The sequence below is a fragment of the Marmota monax genome, unplaced genomic scaffold (assembly GCF_021218885.2).
Source record: "Marmota monax isolate L192 unplaced genomic scaffold, Marmota_monax_Labrador192_F-V1.1 WCK01_AAM20220418_F8-fsc00229, whole genome shotgun sequence".
In the NCBI taxonomy this organism is placed as follows: Eukaryota; Metazoa; Chordata; class Mammalia; order Rodentia; family Sciuridae; genus Marmota; species Marmota monax.
This window is the reverse complement of record NW_026693707.1, coordinates 2,356,883-2,375,548: the sequence shown is the minus strand read 5'-3', so window position 1 is coordinate 2,375,548 and position 18,666 is coordinate 2,356,883. Positions and strand designations below refer to the sequence as shown.

The following is an 18,666-nucleotide window of genomic DNA, read 5'->3' as shown; positions in this document are numbered from 1 at the left end:
ACTTAGCAAGGCCCTAAGCAACTCAGTGAGACCCTGTCTTTAAATAAAATACAAAATAGAGCTGGGGATGTGGCTCAGTGGTTGAGTGTCCCTGAGTTCAGTCCCTAGTACTGCCCGCAAAAAAGTCACCAACCATCTACTACCCCAAAACAAACAGCAACAGCAAATTGTGGGTGGAGGAAAATTTTGTTTCAAAGAGCATACATTCAGTATTCATAATATGCATATTAACAAATGAACATACTATTAAAAATGTGCAGTTTTTTAAAAATCAGAAGATATCAAAGGAAAGTATGGCATTTACAGGAAAAATAAACAGCAACTCTTTGATTTTCCTAAGAAAACAAAACATTGGACTTATATAAATCAATAGTCTTAAATATGCTCCATGGACAAAAGGGGGAAGGAGGAAGAGAGGGAAAGGGGAAATACTTGGGAATGATATTGGCCAAATCATATTGTTATATTGTGTGTATGTGTGTATATGTAACAACAAATCTCACCATTATGTAAAACTATAATGCATCAATAATAAAATGATAAAAAAGAAAGAACTAAAGAAAACAAGAAGGATGTTTTATTAAACAGAGAATATGAATGAAGAGGTGGAAATAAAATGGAGTAAAATATAAAATTAAGATAACAGAAATGAAAAATTCCTTAGGGCTGGGTGCAGCTCAGTAGTAGGAACTTGTCTAGCATGTGTGAGGTCTTGGGTTCTGTCCCCAGCACTACCAGAAAGAAAAAAGGTATTCATTAGAAGGGTTCTGAAGCATATTTGAGAAGGCAGAGGAAAGAACCAGTGAAACTGAATATAGGTCAATTGAAAATATCCATTCTGGGAAATAGGAAAAAAATGAAAAAAGTGAATATAACCTAAGGTACCTTTAGTATATTATTAAGTGTACCAAAAGTAGAGGAAGGTACTGAAAGAATGTTTAAAGAAATAATGGCCCAAAAACTTCGAAAAATTTTAAGAAAGATGTGAATCTACATGCTATGGTTTGGATGTGAAAATGTCCCCCAAAAGCTTCTGTTTTAATGCAGAAATGTTCCGAGCTGAAATTATGGGATCATGAAAGCTATAACCTAATCAACCCATCCTAGCTGAATAGATCAACTGGGTGATCATTGTAAGTAGGTGGGGTGTTGCTGGGGAAGGTGGGTCACTGGGGGTGTGGCATGCCCTGGAAGAATTCTACTCTTTACCTTCTTCTCCTTCTCTCTCTGTTCTGAATGTCTGTGAGCAGCTTGCCTCCTCCACGCCCTTTTGCCGTGATGTTCTGCCTCATCTAAGGCCCAGAGCAGTGAAGCTGGACCACCATAGACCAAATTTCTGAATTGAGCCAAAATATACTTTCCCTTCTTTAAGTTGTCTTCATCAGGTATTTTGGTCACAGCTACAAAAAGCTAACTTAACACACCATAGATACAAGAAGTTCAAATGAACAAAAAACAAGTTAGATAATCTAAAGAAATCTACACCAAGATACATATAATCAAGATACCAAAAGACAGAAGAGATAAAAAGAGAATTTGAAAAGCCACAAGACAGAAGTGCCTCGTGATGTACAGGGAATTTTCAAAAAGGTCAACAGTAAAGTTCTCCTCAGAAACCATGCAAGCCAGAAAGGAGAAAGAATCAAACAACGCCTTATCTAGTTTGTACTGTTATAACAGAATACCCAAGATTGGTAATTTATGAAGGACAGAAAATTACCTCAGTTCTGGTGACTGGGAAGACCCATGATCATGGTGCCAGTACCTGGTGAGGGTCTTCTTGCTGTGTCCTTACATTTTGTAAGGAAAAATGGCAAGAAGAACCAACTCAAGTCCCTTTATAAGGGCTCCTAATCCCATTCAGGAGGGAGAAGCCCATATATGGTTAATCATTTCCTGAAGGCCTCACCTCTTAATACTACCCTATTGATAACACCTAAATTTGAAAGGAAGACATTTAAAAAGTAGCAACTAAGAATTTTATAGCAAAACTATCCTTCAAAAATGAGAAAGAAACTTATATTCCTGGATAAAAGTTGGGAAAGTTTGCCACTAGTAGAACTGCCCTATAATATTTTGAGATAGAGTCTTGTTATGTTGCCTTGAACCTCACAATTGCCTTATATCAGCCTCCTGAGTAGCTGGGATTATAGCCATGCAGTACCTTGCCTAGCTCCTATAATAAATCCTAGAGAGAGTACTTTTGGTTGGCATGAAATGACTTGAGAAAGTGTATAAAAACCATATAAAGAAATGGAGAACACTGGTAAAGATCATATAGAGGTAGATGTAAATGACATTATATTTTTGGTAATAACTCTTTGTTCCCCAAATTATTTAAAAGGACAATGTATAAAATAATTATTAGAATTTGTGTTAATGGGCACAAAATGTTTAAAGATGTAATTAATGAGAATAATAACATAAAGAGGATAAAACCACATATGAGCAGAGATTTTTGTGTGCTACTAAAGTTTGTGTCAATTAAAACTAGATCATTATAAATTGAAAATGTTTAATTGAAATCTCCATGGTAACCATTAAGAAAATTGTTTAAAATATATGAAAAGGAAATGAGGGAATCAAAATTATATAAGAGAAAAATCATTTAAACAAAAAATAAGGCAAAAATAGAGGAATTAAGGAATAAAAAAGATGTAAGATATATAGAAAACAAATAACAAAACAGAGTAAGACTTTCCTTATCAGTAATCACTCTAAGTGTAAATGAATTTAAATCTCTAATTAAAAGAAAGAGATCAGCAGAATGAGAAAGAGATCACAAAAATGTTAAGCTGTAGCTTATCTGCAAGAGGCTAGTTTTGAAGTAGGCTATAAATAGGTGTAAAGTGAAATTGGAAAAGGTATTGTGTGTAAATAGTAACTGCTACTGTTTGGATCTTGAAGGTCCTGAAAAGTCTGTGTGTTGAAGACTTGGAACCCAGCCTGGGGTGCTCTTAGGAGGTGGTCCAATTTTTAGGAGTTGAGACCTAGAGCAAGAAAGTTGTGGTTGGGATCATGCCCCTTGAAGGGGATATTGGGATTCTGGCTTCTACCCATCTTTCTTTGATTTTTGGCTGCTATGAGGTGAACAGGCCTTCTCTATCTGCCACACACCACAAGCTCCAACCATGATGTACTGTGTCATTACAAACCAAAAGCAACAGTGCCCATCAACCATGGACTGAAACTTCTGAAATGGCAGGCTGAAATAAACCTTTCCTCTTTATAAGTTGATTTATTTCAGGTGTTTGTACAGCAATGGAAAGCTGACTCACACAATAACTAAAAGAGAGATAGGGTGGCTATAATATCAGACAAAGTAGATTGTAAGTAAAAAATTATTACAAGAAACAGGGACTATTATGGTTATGATATAAGGTGCCCCCAAAAGCTCTTGAGTTAATACAGGAATATTCAGAGGTGAAATGATTAAATCATGAGTACTATAATCAGTACATTCTAGTTCGAATGGACTAACTGAGTGATAACAGTAAGCAGGTGGGGTGTGGGCTGGAGGAGGTAGGTCTCTGGGGGCATGCTTGGGAAGGATTCATCTTCTCTGCAGGCCCTTCCCGTTCCACACTCTCTCCTTCCTGTCTGCCATGATGTGAACAGTTTCCTTACCCCATGCCCTTCCATCATGCTGTTCTGCCTCACTTTAGGCTCAGAGGCAGTGGAGTTGGCCCACCATGGACTGAACCTCTGAAACTGTCAGCCAATATAGACTTTCCCTCTTATAAGTTGTCAAGTGTTTTGGATGGCAATGAGGAGCTTACTAACACAAGGATGTTGCATATTGGCCTAAGCATCAAAACATTAATAAAGCAATTATATATATACATATATATATATATGTAACAACAGGACCCAAAAATATAAGAAGCAAAAATTGAAAGAATTGAGGGAAGAAATAGGCAGAACTACAAGACTTCAATACCCCACTGTAATAGATAGATGATCCAAAATATATCCAATAATGGAGATCAATAAGGAAATAAAGGACTGAAAACACTATAAACCAGCTAGACCTAAGATGCACATAAACACCCATTCTACCTAACAATTATATACAGACTTCTCACATGTACAGGGAACATTCTAAAGTAGATCAGTTTTAGATCACAAAAATGTCTCAATAAATTTTAAAAATATGAAATTATATAAGGTGTCTTTTCTATAATGGAATGATATTTAAAAAATAATAGAAGGAAAACTGAAAAAGTCACAAATATATGGGCATTAACACACTTTTAAACAACCAGTGGGTCAAAGAAGTTATAAAAGAAGAAAAATATTTTGAGTCATGTGTGGTAGCTCACATCTGTGATTCCAGTAACTAGGAAGGTTGAATCAGGATGATTATATGTTTGAGGCCAGCCTTTGTAACTTAGTGAGCCTCTGTCTCAAAAATAAAAAATAAAAAGGACTGGGGAATTTATTTAGCTCATTGGTAAAGCACCCTTGGTTTTAATCCCTTGGACCAAACACACACACACACACACACACACGAAGAAAGAAAAAGAAACAAGAGACAAATACTTTGTGATGAAAGAAAATGAAAATCCAACATACTAAAACATATGTGTTTCTGTATTGAAAGCAGTGGTCAGATTTAAATTTATATCCTTAATGGATGGTCTACATTTAAAAAGAAAAATCTCAAATCAAAAACTCAACTTTACATTTTAAAAGCTGTAAAAAGAACAGCAGACCAAAGCTAAAGTACAAGAGAGAAAGTAGATATCAAAATACATATAGATAAAATAGTAGAAAACCAATCAATAAAAGTGAAAAATGTGTAGCTACACTATGAAAAAAAAGATATAAATCACTAAAATCAGAAATGATATTGGGGATATTACTATCATCCTTACAGAATTAACAGTGATTATTAGAGTATACTGTATACAATTGTACTCTATAAATTAGATAACCTAGATGAAATGGAAAAATTCTTAGAAATACTCAAATTACCAAAACTGACTCAAGAAGAAAGAAAAATCTAAACAAAACTATAGGTTATAATCAATAATTTAAAACCTCCCCCCAAAGAAAAGCTGTGGACCAGATAGCATCACTGGTGAACTCTACCAGACACTGAAAGAGGTATTAACACCAGCCCTTCACAAACTCTTCCACAATAGAGGAGAGAGGGGAACACTTTTAAGGTCATGTTACCCTATTACTAAAGGCAGACATCCAGGGGAAAAAAATTACATATACTTTATGAATGTAGATACAAAATATATTCAACAAAATACTAGCAGCCAGTCATAGTGACATATACCTAATCCTAGCTTCTTGGGAGGCTGAGGCAGGAAGACCACAAGTTGAAGTTCAACCTCAGCAATTTAGTGAGACCCTGTCTCAAAAATAAAAAATAAAATTGACTGGGAATGTAGCTCAATGACTGAGTGCTTGTCTAGCATGTGTTAAGCTTTTGATTCAATCCCCAATGCCACAAACAAGCACAAACTAGAATATTGATGTAGCAGCATATAAACAATAGCATGCAGGATTTATTCCAGGAATGAAAGCATGGTTCAGTCTCTGAAAGTTGATTAGTCGTGAAACTACATATCATCTCAACTGATTCAGAAAAGTATTTTACAAAACCCAATACCCTTTTATTGAGAAAAATTAATTCCTAGTTTCAAAACTTACTCATCAAACTAGGAAGAGAAAGGAATTTCCTCAATATAATAAAGAAATTTATCAAAAACACACAACTAACATCATACTCAATAATGAAGGATGGAAAGCTTTCCCCGTAAGGTCAGGAATAAGAAAAGGATGTCCATTTTCATTACTTCTATTGAACATTGGAAGTTCAATCTAGATCAATTAGCAAGAAGAAAAAATAATGAAAAGATTCCACGATAAAAGGAAGTAAAACTACCTCAATTCTCATTGATGTAATTCTGTATGTAGAAAATCTTAAGAGTTCACAAAAAAGACATTAGAGTTAATAAACAAATGAAGTAATTTCAGGGCATAATAGTGAAAATTAGGAAAGCAATTTCATTTATAATAGCATCAAAAAGAATAAAATAGGAATAAATTTAATCAAGGAGACATAAGAATTGTAAACTGAAAACTGCAAAATGTTGCTAAAGGAAATTAGAGAAGATATAAATAAATTGAAAGACATCTGTGTTTGTGGATTGGAAGATTTAATATTGTAAAGATTCCAAAGCAATTTACAGAGTTATTGCAATCCCTCTAAAAATCCTAATTTTTTTTTCCAGAAGTGGAAAATATCTTAAAATTCATGTGAAATTTTAACTGAACTTAAAATAGCCAAAACTGTCTTGAAAAGAACAAAGCTTTGAAGGACTCATAAGTCCTGATCTCAAAACTTACTGTAAAACAATATCTCTTTTGATGTGGCACAAGAGAATGAGAAGATAAGCCACACACTGGTTTAAAATATTTGCAAAAGACATACCTGATAAACAACTTATCCAAAATGCACCAAAAACTCTGAAGATTCAACAATAAGAAAACAAGAAGCTTATAATTAAAAAATGAGCAAAAGACCTGAATAAACATCTCACTAACGAAGCTATTTTGAAGGAAACAATGAGAAATATCACATCTTTAGGGAGTTGCAAATTAAAACAGCAAGATACCGCTACACACATATTTGAATGTTAAACACAAAGCATTGCTGGATGAGTATGTGGAGCAACAGGAACTCTCATTTATTGTTGATGGAAATGCAAAATGACACAGCTACTTTGGAAAACAGATTGGCAGTTTCTTACAAAACTAAACATGATCCAGTAATTGTGTTGCTTGGTATTTACCCAAAGAAATTGAATTTTGTGTCCACTCAAAAACCTGTATATGGATGTTTACAGAGGCTTTATTCATAATTTCCAAAACTTGGAAGCAATTGAGAATGTCCTTCAGTAGGTGAATGGATAAACTGTGGGACACCCAAACAATGAATATTATTCAGTGCTAGAAAAAAAATGAACTATTAAGCCATGAAAAGACATGGAGGAAACTTAAATGAATCTTGCTAGGTGAAAGAAGCCAATATGAAAAGACTACATAGTGTAAGATTCCAACTATGTTACCTTCTGGAAAAGATAAAACCTCGGACATGATAGAAGAATTGCAAGGTTCCTTGTAAGGAAGGGATGCATCAGCTGAGCACAGAAGATTTTCAGGGTGGTGAAACTTCTGTATGACAATTTAATGGTAGATTTATGCCATTATACATTTGCGAAAATCTATAGAATTTATAACACCAAGAGTAAGTCCTAATGTCAACTGTGAACCTTGGGTGATAATGATGTGCCGATGCAGGTTCTTCAGTTTTAATAAATGTTCCACTTTTATATGGGATATGCTAATAGAGAGAATGTTGTCCATTGTGTGTGTGTGGGGGGGGGTGGATTATATGGGAGATACCTGTACTTCTGCTCCATTTTGTCAAGCACCTAAAATTTTTCTAAGAGATAAAGTATATTTTTTAAAAATGTATACCATATTTTTAAAAAACTATGGTACTAGCGTAAGGATAGAGATATATTTAGATCAATTGAATAGAATTGAGAGGTATAGAAATAAATACATATATCTGTGGTCAATTGATTTTCAACAGGGGTGCCAAGACTATTTAATGGGGAAAGAATAATGTCTTCAACAACTGGATATCCACATGCAAGAGAATGAAGTTGGATTCTTACCTCACACTACATACAAAAATTGAGTGAATTGAAGAAACTTTTTGACCTTGGATTTGAGAATAGTTTTATAGATATCAGAAACAAGCAACAAAAGAAAAATAGATAACCGGACTTTTTCAAAATTAAAAACATTTTTGCATCAAAAGATACACTCAGAAAGTAAATAGATAACCTACAGAATAAAAATATTTGCAAATCATGCATAATAAGGGACTTTTATCCAGAATATACAAAGAACTCACAACTAAATGAAAAAAAATGGGCAGAAAATCTGAATAGACATTTCTTCAGAGAAGTTATCCTTATGTCCAAAAAGTACTTGTAAAGATATTCAGTGGCCCCAGTGGCTCAGAAGGCTGAGGCAAGAGGATTCCAAGTTCAAAACCAGCCTCAACAACTTAACAAGACCCTGTTTCTAAATGAAATATAAAACCAGCTAAGGATGTGACTAAGGGGTTAAGTGTCCTGGGTTCAATTCCCAGTACAAAAAAAGACTTTCAGAATTAGTCATTAGGGAAGAACAAATCAAAAGGACAATGATTTACCATGTCACACCATTAATATGGCTAGAATTTTAAAAAATATTTTAAAATTTTTTTAAAAACATTTTGGATGACTGTGTGGAGAACTGAAAGGCTCATATATTGCCGGTGGGAATAAAAATGGTATAGACATTTTAGAAAAATGGTAGTTTCTCAAAAATACTAAATATAGAATTAGCAATGAGTCTACATCTAGGTATATATACCAAAGAGAATTGTATACTCAAACACTTGTCATTACAGAAACCATTTGAATAGATGGAAGAAATAAAGAGCAGTTGTGGTTATTTTTGGACTTTTGCAGAATGGAAGTTATCATTTTAAGCAATTCAGACTCTAAATTAGATATAGTTAATTTTAGGATTGATATCAAGCTGAAATTTGAATTGAACTAGAGTTAGTTTACTATTGCTGCTACAGCAAATTATTACAAGCATAGTAGCTTAAACAATATAAATTTCTGAAAGTCAGAAGTCTGAAATGTGCTTCTGGGCTGCATTAGATTCCTAGGGCTAACATAACAAATTACCACAAACTTAGTGACTTAAGGAAATAATAATTATTCTTTCATAGTTCTGGAGGATAGAAGTCTAAAATTAATTTGTCAACAGGGCCATCTACCTCCAAAGAGTCTAGGGAAGAATTCTTCCAAGCCTCTTCCCAACTTCTGGTGGCTCCTGACCCTTCTCAGCTCCCCTTTCCTTTTGTTTGCATCATTCTAATCTTTTTCTTTATCATCACCTGGCCTGTTTTCTGTGTGTGTATGTATGTCTCTGTGTGTCATCTTCTCTTTATAAGGACACCAGTCATTGGAATTAGTTCTACCCTAACCACGTATAATCTCAATTTAATTGTATCTGAAAATATCCTATTTCCAAATAAGGTCACATTCTGAGATTCAGGGTAAATGTGAATTTGGGGGGACACTATTCAATCCACTGTGTGGGCTAAAAAAATGTGGGCAGGGCTGTACTTTTCTCGGAGTCTCTAGGGGAGAAAGTTTCCTTCTCTTTTCAGCTTCTACATACCACCTGTGTACCCTTTGCTCCTGGTTCTGTCCTCAAATCACTCTAACCTCTGCTTCTATTGTCACATCTCTTTTCATTCTGATGCTCCTGGTTACATGGAGCCTTAACTGGATAATCTGGGATAATCTTTCCATCTCAAAATCCCTGGTTTATGAGCAGAGTCCTTTTTGTTATTAAGGTTATGTACTCACAGGTTCCAGGGGTGTCTTTGGGGGACTATTATTTAGCCTGTCACAGCATCCTTGTTTCATGTCGGGTACTTTGCAATCCATAGTTATTTGCATTTCTATTTATAGATTATGTTTAAAGAGGGTTTTAGAAGCATAGATCTTTAACATACTATACTTTGTTATTTTCATAGTTGGAGATACATCTAGCACTTACCCATGGTACATATTCAATGGACTATATATAGCAACTCACCAAGTTTCAAAGTTGTTGATTTCGTTCCCTGAATTGCTTGCCAACCCAGTGACTTTATTCCATGGATCATGCATTTTATTTTGGAATGAATTTAAACAACACAGTACACTCAATCTATAGTTGAGCACTTTTGAGGTTAATGTGAGTGGAAGAAGGAATGTACAAATCCATGAATTGTCATTTTGCATGTGTCTTACTCTAGTTCCTGGGCATTCTCAAAGGAGAAAAGCAGAGCACAGAAGATTTTCAGGGTGGTGAATCAGTGTCTGTATGACACTTTAATGGTAGATTTATGCCGTTATACATTTGCTAAAATCTATAGAATTTATAACACTAAAAGTAAGTACTAATGTCTTTAGCCCCTCTACTGGGACTAAAGACTATCCACAATGCCAGCCACAGTAGAGGGTTTTTTCCAGGGCAGTAAGCACGAAGGTTGAATCCTTGATAGAATGTGCTAAAGACTAGAAGACACTCTTGTTTCCTTCAGTAATAGAGGGAAAACTTGCTTTCAATTCCTCATGAATGGTATATTTTATTTATCAGTTTTTGTAGAAAATTTCATTTGTAAAACAGAATAGTAGTTTGAGGAATAATTGAAAACAACATAAAATCTTTAGCCAATGCCTAGAAAATATCATTCGAATCATTTTCAATGATGCTTTCCCCACTACTATCACAATGCTTTTATTGTCATTTATTTTCATTCATGTAATCTGGGATTACCATTGTCTTAATTGAAATTTTCGTTCTCTGAGTATGACACTAACCTTTCATTTCTGCACCAATATGTCGTGATGCTGGCATTACAAACTTTAGCATATCTAGTACATATCGAGATATTAGGTCATTAAAAAAATTCTCTCCTTCAATAGTAGAATCTCCATGAACCCATCACCTAGCTTCAACAATTAACATTTTTGCTTTTCTCATTTATCCTATTTCCTATGACTTTTTTGAAGGAAGAGGTCTTAAATATTTTAAAGCAAATCACAGACGTATAATTTCATCTACAAATACATCAATACAGGTTGAAATCCCTAATTCCAAAATCCATAATGCTCCAAAATCTAAAACTTCATGTGTCTTATCAGTGCTCAAAAAGTCTCAGATTTGGGAGCATTTCAGATTTCAGGTTTGGGATTAGAGATGCTCAATTGGTATTGTCTCTATAACTATGACAAAATCTAAAAAACTCTGAAATCAAAAACATTTCTGGTCCCAAGCATTTTGGATAAAATATCCTCAACCTGCCTGTCTCATTCTCTAGTGACCCCTATTCCATTCTATTCTTCTACAAGATCAACTTTTTAGTTTCCACAAATGAGTTGAGAACATTTGATATTCGTCTTTCCATGTCTGATGTATTTTGCTCAACATCATGACTTCAAATTCCTGCAAATGACAGGCTTTCATTCTTTATATGACTGAATAATATTCTGTTATATAGATAATACCATATTTTCTTTATCCATTCATCCACTGGAGGGCAACTGGTTGACTCTTTATTTTGGCTATTATGAATAGTGCAATAAATATGAGAGTGAAAATATCTTTTTGGTATAATGATTCAATATATATACCCAGTAGTGGAATTGCTGGATCATATGGTATTTATAGTTTTAGTTTTTTGAAGAATCTCCATACTGTTTTCCATAGTGGTGAAACTAATTTATATTACCACTAACAGTGTACAGAATTCTTGCCAGAATTTGTTACTTTTTAACTTTTTGATGATAGTCATTCTAACTTAAGGGAGATGATATCACATTGTGGTTTGGATTTATATTTCCTGATGACTAGTGATGCTGAGCATTTTTTCATATACCATTTATATGTCTATCAAAGATTTTAGCTCTTTGGCACAGTGTGTTCCACATTCATCTCATAGGTTATCTATTTGAGACCTGGAACCAGCCATTTTCCCCAGAAGCCCTGGTTCCTTTTAGTGAAAGTAGTATTTAGAAATTATAATTTGAGCAATAGGGACGCTCACTACTATTGAATTAACAAAGTATGTAGGCCTTGTCAGTGGAAATTATTTGAATATGTGTATTTTTGAATGAGAAAAGTTTATTGCTACTTCCCAAATAAATACAATATTGCAGAGTTTTGATTTCTTTGATTTTTTATGAGGTAGTATCTTTTCAGTCAAATTAAAAATTTTAGTTTCCAATAATGATTACATAATTATTTGCTTTATCATACTAAACATGTTTTTTTCCTGAGCATAATTTTAAAATGATAGCGATAGTTTCAAATCAGCAATATCACTAACAATAAAATTCTTCGGTACAGTTTAAGATTCATTTGTGATTCATTTTATCTTTATGATATATGTTACCAGCAAGGTACAATAAAAATACTCGATTTAAATTATTAGGGATTGAATCTAGGGTGCTTTACAGTGACTAAGGTACTTTCCCAGTTCTTTTTATTCTATTTTGTAATAGGGTCTTAACTAAGTTGGTGAGGGACTTTCTAAATTACTATGCTGGCCTCAAACTTGTGATCCTCCTGCCTCAGTCTCCCAAGTCACTGGGAATACAGGTGTATCACTTTGCCTGGTTAGTGATTGACTTTAAAAAAAATAAGTTCATTTAAAAATTATGTAATATTCATGTGGTTTCAAAGTCCAAACCATAATTCAAGTTGTATGTTTACAAAGATCTAGCTTCTATCCCTGTCTCCTCTCTCCTTTCTTCTTTACCCCATTGATAACCGTCTTTATTTACATTTTTTCCTAGCTTTGTTTTCGTTCTTTTTGAAAGTAAAAGTAAAATGTACATTTATGTGTGTTTATGAGCACATTATTAAATATAACTTCCTGTGAGACTTACCAATCACACACTGAAATAGTATTTCCAGTTTCCAAAGTACTTATACATATCCTCTTGTTTCTCATAACAGACCTTTTAAATTGACAGAACAGGCAATGTTATTGCTATTTTATTAAGGACCCAAGTCTCAGATGATTGAAGAGCTACTTAAGTTTACCAGGTTTGTATGTGGCACAACTAGAACTAGTGCCCAGATAGTGTGGCATGGTATTTAAGTAAACAAGCTCTGGAGTCAGAGTGCCCTGTACTGTTCTGCCACTTACTAATTATGAGATTGTATAATATTAACCTCTTCTAAGGCTCAGTTTCCTCCACTGAAGAGATATTTATAGTATCTATCTCATAGGATTGTTCTGAGGAATAATTGAGACAACATAAAATCCTTAGCCAATGCCTAGAAAATATTATTCTAATCATTTTCACTGATGTTTTCCCCACTACCATCACAATGCTCTTATTGTCATTTATTTTCATCCGTGTAATCTGGGATTACCTTTGTCTTAATTGAATTTTTCATTCTGTGAGTATGACACTAACCTGTCTTTGCTGCACCAATATAGTCGTCGTAATGCTGGCATTACAAACTTTAGCACACCTAGTATATATCAAGATATTAGGTCGTTAAAAAATTTCTCCTTCAGGCCTTGCATAGTGTCTTGCTTACACTGAATCTTGAAAAAGATAGTTACTGGGTGAATTATTTCTACCTGAAGTGAGGACTTTGTGGAGCAGGTAGATTTAATATTCCTTCTGGAGAACCTATAAAATGCAATGGACCAAGAGACCTATAGCTGGGAAGTTGCATGAACAAAATCATAGTAGCTAGAAGGATAGTGTATTCAGTACTAATACATATCCTCTTGTTTCTCATAACAGACCTTTTAAATTGAGGGAACACGTATTACATTTAAAAAGCCGGAACTAAGATGTGGCAGTAGGAATGGAAAGCTGAAAATTTGGGGAAGCTTTGCCTCACATTTGTGATATTTAACATGAACAAGGAACCTAGCATTTGAAGATTTGGAAGTGGGAATTAGTTTCACAGTTTGAGATAGTAATCTAATATGTCAGTCATATTTATATTCTTAAAAGTAAACAAATTGACTGACTGGCTTCTCTTTCTTTCTTTCAAACGCGGGGTCATAAAATGAAATACCCAACTCATCATAGGTTTTGCCTAATGCATATAGTTATTGTGTTTAAATTATTTGTCACTAGATGGAGTCCACGAGCCCACGGTGGTAGACCTTTTCTATACTTCTTCCTATAATTCCTGTTCTTGACTTTTGAAGGAGATAATAATACTTTTTAAAAAACTGGCAAATGATTTTGAATGGCAGAATTATTTGGTTTGCAAAAGTCTTTTTTCCCCCACATTCTTCTTTTCCAAAAAATGTTTGCAAAAGACCTTAAAGATCACAGTTAAATTTCAGTTCTAAATCTTGATGGTATATGGTATGTGATAGTAAGAGTGTTTTTAATTTACTCTGTTATTGAATGTTAATTAAAAAATAAAGTTGTCATCTTCTGTTCCAGGAGTTCAGTGTTTAGGAGCTCTTGATTTCAACCCTTTTAACTTATATATTTTCTACCCCCCATGAGCTTTCTTTCAAACACCAGTAAGAACAATTGTTGAATTATTTACCATGTGATTTGTTAGCTTGACAAAACATGTACCTATATTTCCAAAACCTTTCATAATGTGAAATACCCTAAGAGGCCAGGATAAGCAATTTTTCTTTATCAAGGTCAGCAAAAGGTAAGAAGGCAGGAGCAAGTAATAAATAAATACTGGTGGTTATTCTAGTTGCAGACTTCCTTTGCTATTTATTTTGAGTAGGACTTGGGCAGTGGGGAAAGAGCAAATGAATATATGAAATGGTTTCATAAAGGATCTTGGGAACTTTCCAGGCCCCAAAGAGAATGCAGTTAACTTTCTCAATTAGTTGGTATGCAAGGAAAGATTCGGGCAAGATCTAATCTAATTCCTTTTTTGTATCTTTCTGCCACAGCACATGTCCTTACAGTCGGCCTCCCTTTGGCTATGGGAATTTTCCAAGCTCAATGCCAGAATGCCTTGGTTATTATGAAGACAAGTACCAAAAACACGAGGCTATGTTTTCAGCTTTAAATAGAGACTACCCTTTCAGAGACTACCCAGACGATCGCACACACAATGAAGATTCTCCGGGTTGTGAGAGCATGGATGGGACCTCTTACTATAACAGCCACAGTGGGGAAGAATACTTAAATCCCATACCCCAGCTGGACATTGAGGCTTTGGAGAACGTCTTCACAGCTCCCACCTCAACTCCCTCTAGTATCCAGCAAGTCAACGTGACTGACAGCGATGAGGAGGAAGAAGAAAAAGTGCTCAGGAATTTATAATTTTAAAACAAATATGCACAGAAAATAAACATTTCTTAAAATATACTCTGGGTCAGTTGGTGTGAGAAAAAAAGCCTAGAATCCTTTGCTGAGAGTTTTCAGCCATGATTCGAGGAGTCAAAACCAAATTCTATTCATGTCTTCATAAAATGTTGATTAATGAAACTGGAGTCCTGATGTTTCATCGTAGGAATATTTAAAATATGAAGCAGATTGCTTTTATGGCTGAAATTTGCACCAACATGTTATCATTACTTTATGTTGGCATGTACAAAATACAGAAACCTCACAATTGTGTGTGAGGAGAAAGGTAGTATATATCTGGCATAAGAAGTGTGATTTGCATTTTATCTCAGGATACATAAATATTCTTAAATAATTTTTGTTTGGTGTTTATATAATACTTATATTGTCAGTTTTTATGTAACATTTTGAAAATATTTTGATAACTTTTAGAAGTGAATTGGGACTCAGTTACTAATTTACACCAATAACCAATTATAAGTTGCAAATGTGTTTTAATGGCACCTGGGTAATTCTTTCAGCTATATTTAGTCATTGCTGTCCCTAAACGTTTTTATCATCATTTTAAAATATATTTTTTTCCATTTGGTATGCATTGTTGTATTTTTGTTATAATTAAATAAACATAGATAAAATTGTTCTTGATGGATGTTTTCTGTTTGGATGATAGAAATAAGTATAATGAATATTGTTCATTTAAGATTATTTTTCATACCACATACAGATATTTATTTTTGTTTAATGGCTTTTAGAATTGTACAGAATCCCATTATCTTACATGAGAATTGATATTGTATTAATAAGATGTGCACATACTTATATTATTTCAAAACTGTTTATACATGTGTACATGTAACTTAAACACTCCTATGAAGGGGCAATGGTTCCAGATTTGGTTCAAGCAACTGTCTTGAAAACCATGAGTTTACTCAAAAGCATGTGGAATTTATTTAATCCACAATACACAAAAGCCCCTACTTATTAATCCCTGCTATGGGCAAATGCCCAATTATAGATAGCAAAGACCTTTTGGAATGGGATCAGGACCACCAGAGATGGGATCATGGTAAAAGACAGATCTAGAGGGCACAAAGTGAGTTGATGATGGATAATTGCCATAAATCAGTACACTTTTCCCTCAGTGATCAGTATAATTTGTGTAAATTGAGGTCTTGTTACTAAACTGGTTGGAAATTGTGTATAGAAAACTGTTTTAAGCTTCCAACTTCTTCCTTTACGAAACCTGCATTTGTTTCTTAAACAAAGGTTGTTAATGTGATACATTTCATCAACCCTATTCTGACTGTACATAACATTTTCACTCCCAATAAAATTTTTTATTTTCATGTTTTATATTTTTGTTATCACTCAACCCAATGCCATTTTGATGTGGTTAAAGAGCAAAACATGAATTTCTTGCTTGGTAGAGACTAAACATTATATCATTTCACATCCGAACTAGAGCAACATTGGTTGTATATACATTTAATGTCTATACCTTAGGAGTGATGTATGCAACAATTTGACCCATTTTGCCAGATCTCATTTTAATAACACCTATGTAATTAAACTAGGTCTTCATCATAGACCTTATTCTTACAGAAAAATTGGTTGGGAGAATCACTGTGTAAAGTAGTGGAATGATAATAGAGCATAGTTCAGTATTTCTACCTGTTTTCAGGGTAGTCTTCCCCAGTCTTTTCTCTTAATGGCTGGACATTTCTTTTAATCTTCTCCTTTTTCTTTAGTGCTGGGATCAGAAGTCAGGAATTTAGAATATTTATAGATCCATGGTATAATTTGGGTTAGGAAATATGCTTATCTCTTATTTAGAAAAGTGCCCAATTGTAGATAAGCATGCATAACTACATATATACTCCCTTATAGCTCTTCAAATCACTGACTAAAGAACTACAGACTAAACAAAGCCCTGCCCCGTTGGCAATAATTGATCTGCCTCTCCAAGTCATCAAAGGGAAAATGTTTTGATCTGGAAGCCACAAGTACATTGTAATAGGTCTCATTGCCTTGTTTGTTCTTATTATGAATTGGAGTTCATGATTTGTTATAAGAATAGTTTCCCTTTCAAAGTATGTTGCAACGTCAATATGTTTAGGATGTCACTCAAACTGTTCCATGCTTTTGACATAACTGTTCTAGTCATTTGCAAATAAAAATAACCAGTTTGACAGCAAATAGATTGAAAATATGTTTAGTTCCAACTTTCAAGGAGCTGAGTTATCAGACTTAGAAAGGCAAGAGATATGTTTCTCCATGTGTGTTAGTTAGAACCCAAGCCATTCAGATATTCTGACAAAATCTGGTCAAAGAAGTTTTGGAAACTCATACCATTCCCTGCTACCTTGGAGAATGTTAACATTCATCTCCATTGTAATGTCTCAAAAGTATAGCTGTAAAGACCTCTGCTTGTCTCTGTGTTTCCCCAGTGCATGAGACCCCCACTCTTGTTTGTTTTCTTTTTAACAATGCCTACTAACATCTCATGGAATACACTTTGGAAAATGCTAATACAGTAAGTAATATCTGGTGGCCTTGTTTTAAAAATTGTTGACTTTACATATGGTTTTCTGCATTGGTTACCTCAAATCCTTTACTGAAAGAAAACAGTAGCTGAATAAACTTTTTTGAATTAAATATGTAATGATCTTAAGAGATTAAAGAACTGAAACTAAAAATTGTTGTCAGTTGCTGTTGGCTATTAAACTGGCTTTTTAATGAAAGTTGATATTGCACCGAAGAATTCAAGTAGGCAAAAGTGCTAAATGCGTACACAGTATATTTTTCACTGGTTGACAGTGCCAACCAGCTGTCAATGGGTTTATATCTGAGCCAAAGAAAGCCTGAGCTGCTTTTGAAAATTGTAGTTTGGAACTGATTTTGAAGTGAATTTCTGGGGATTCTGTGAACTGCTTGCAGTATTTTCAAGTAGTCTAATTCTGATGTGGGCAGAGTAACTGAAATGTTTTAATTCTGCATTTTAAACAGATTCTGCTGAAACACATCCTTTTTAGCTTTCTTAATGATCTTAAGTTTTATGGATTTAAGAGAAATTCCAAAGGCATCCCAATACTTATCTAAAAATAATTACAAAAGGAGAAAGCACCTTTTATCTAATTCTACTTAATAGAAAACTTTCACACCCTTTGTTTTGGGTTCTGACTGCATGACCCAACCTTATCCCTCTGCTTTGTGATGAGTTTAACATATCAAGCTTAATAAAAATTTCACTACTGAATGGTTATTGGGAAAGGGGGCTGGCAAATGGGGGAGGGTTCTTGCTCTACACCTTTATATCTCCTCCTCTGAGAGCACTTCAGGGAAATGTCTTCTTTCTAAAAAGAATGTCCTGCATCTAATACATATTCTTTTTCAAAGGAAGGTCATTAGAAAGCTGGTTTTGACTGTGTCCTGGGGCACTGTGGGGCTGACAATCCCTCCTGTAGAATGTTTTTTTTTTTTTTTTTTAAGCTACAAGTAATTACCCAGTCAGTGAGTTTATTTCTAAGCCAAAGAAAGTCTGAGCTGCTTTTGAAAGTACACAGGTTATAGGATATGAAAAGATATAAGACTACCAATCCTCCTGGTCCCACTATGCCAGGGACTAAAGAGCAGAGGGTTCCTGGACAAGGGACTTTTCAGTGCTAAAATTGGGAAACTTCTGTGTCAACTAGGGTGAATTGGTCACCCTAATGAGTAA

At 34.3% G+C, this 18,666-nt stretch overlaps 1 protein-coding gene across 1 annotated transcript in view; it reads left to right on the top strand.

Moving 5' to 3' along the window:
* The window catches only part of Sox30 (SRY-box transcription factor 30), a 39,885-nt gene extending 22,304 nt beyond the window's left edge, over positions 1 to 17,581 (top strand). The window contains 1 exon segment of the mRNA XM_046459959.2: positions 14,549 to 17,581. Coding sequence (XP_046315915.1) covers positions 14,549 to 14,924 — 376 coding nt within the window. The 3' untranslated portion in view covers positions 14,925 to 17,581.
* The last annotated feature ends 1,085 nt before the right edge of the window (positions 17,582 to 18,666 follow it).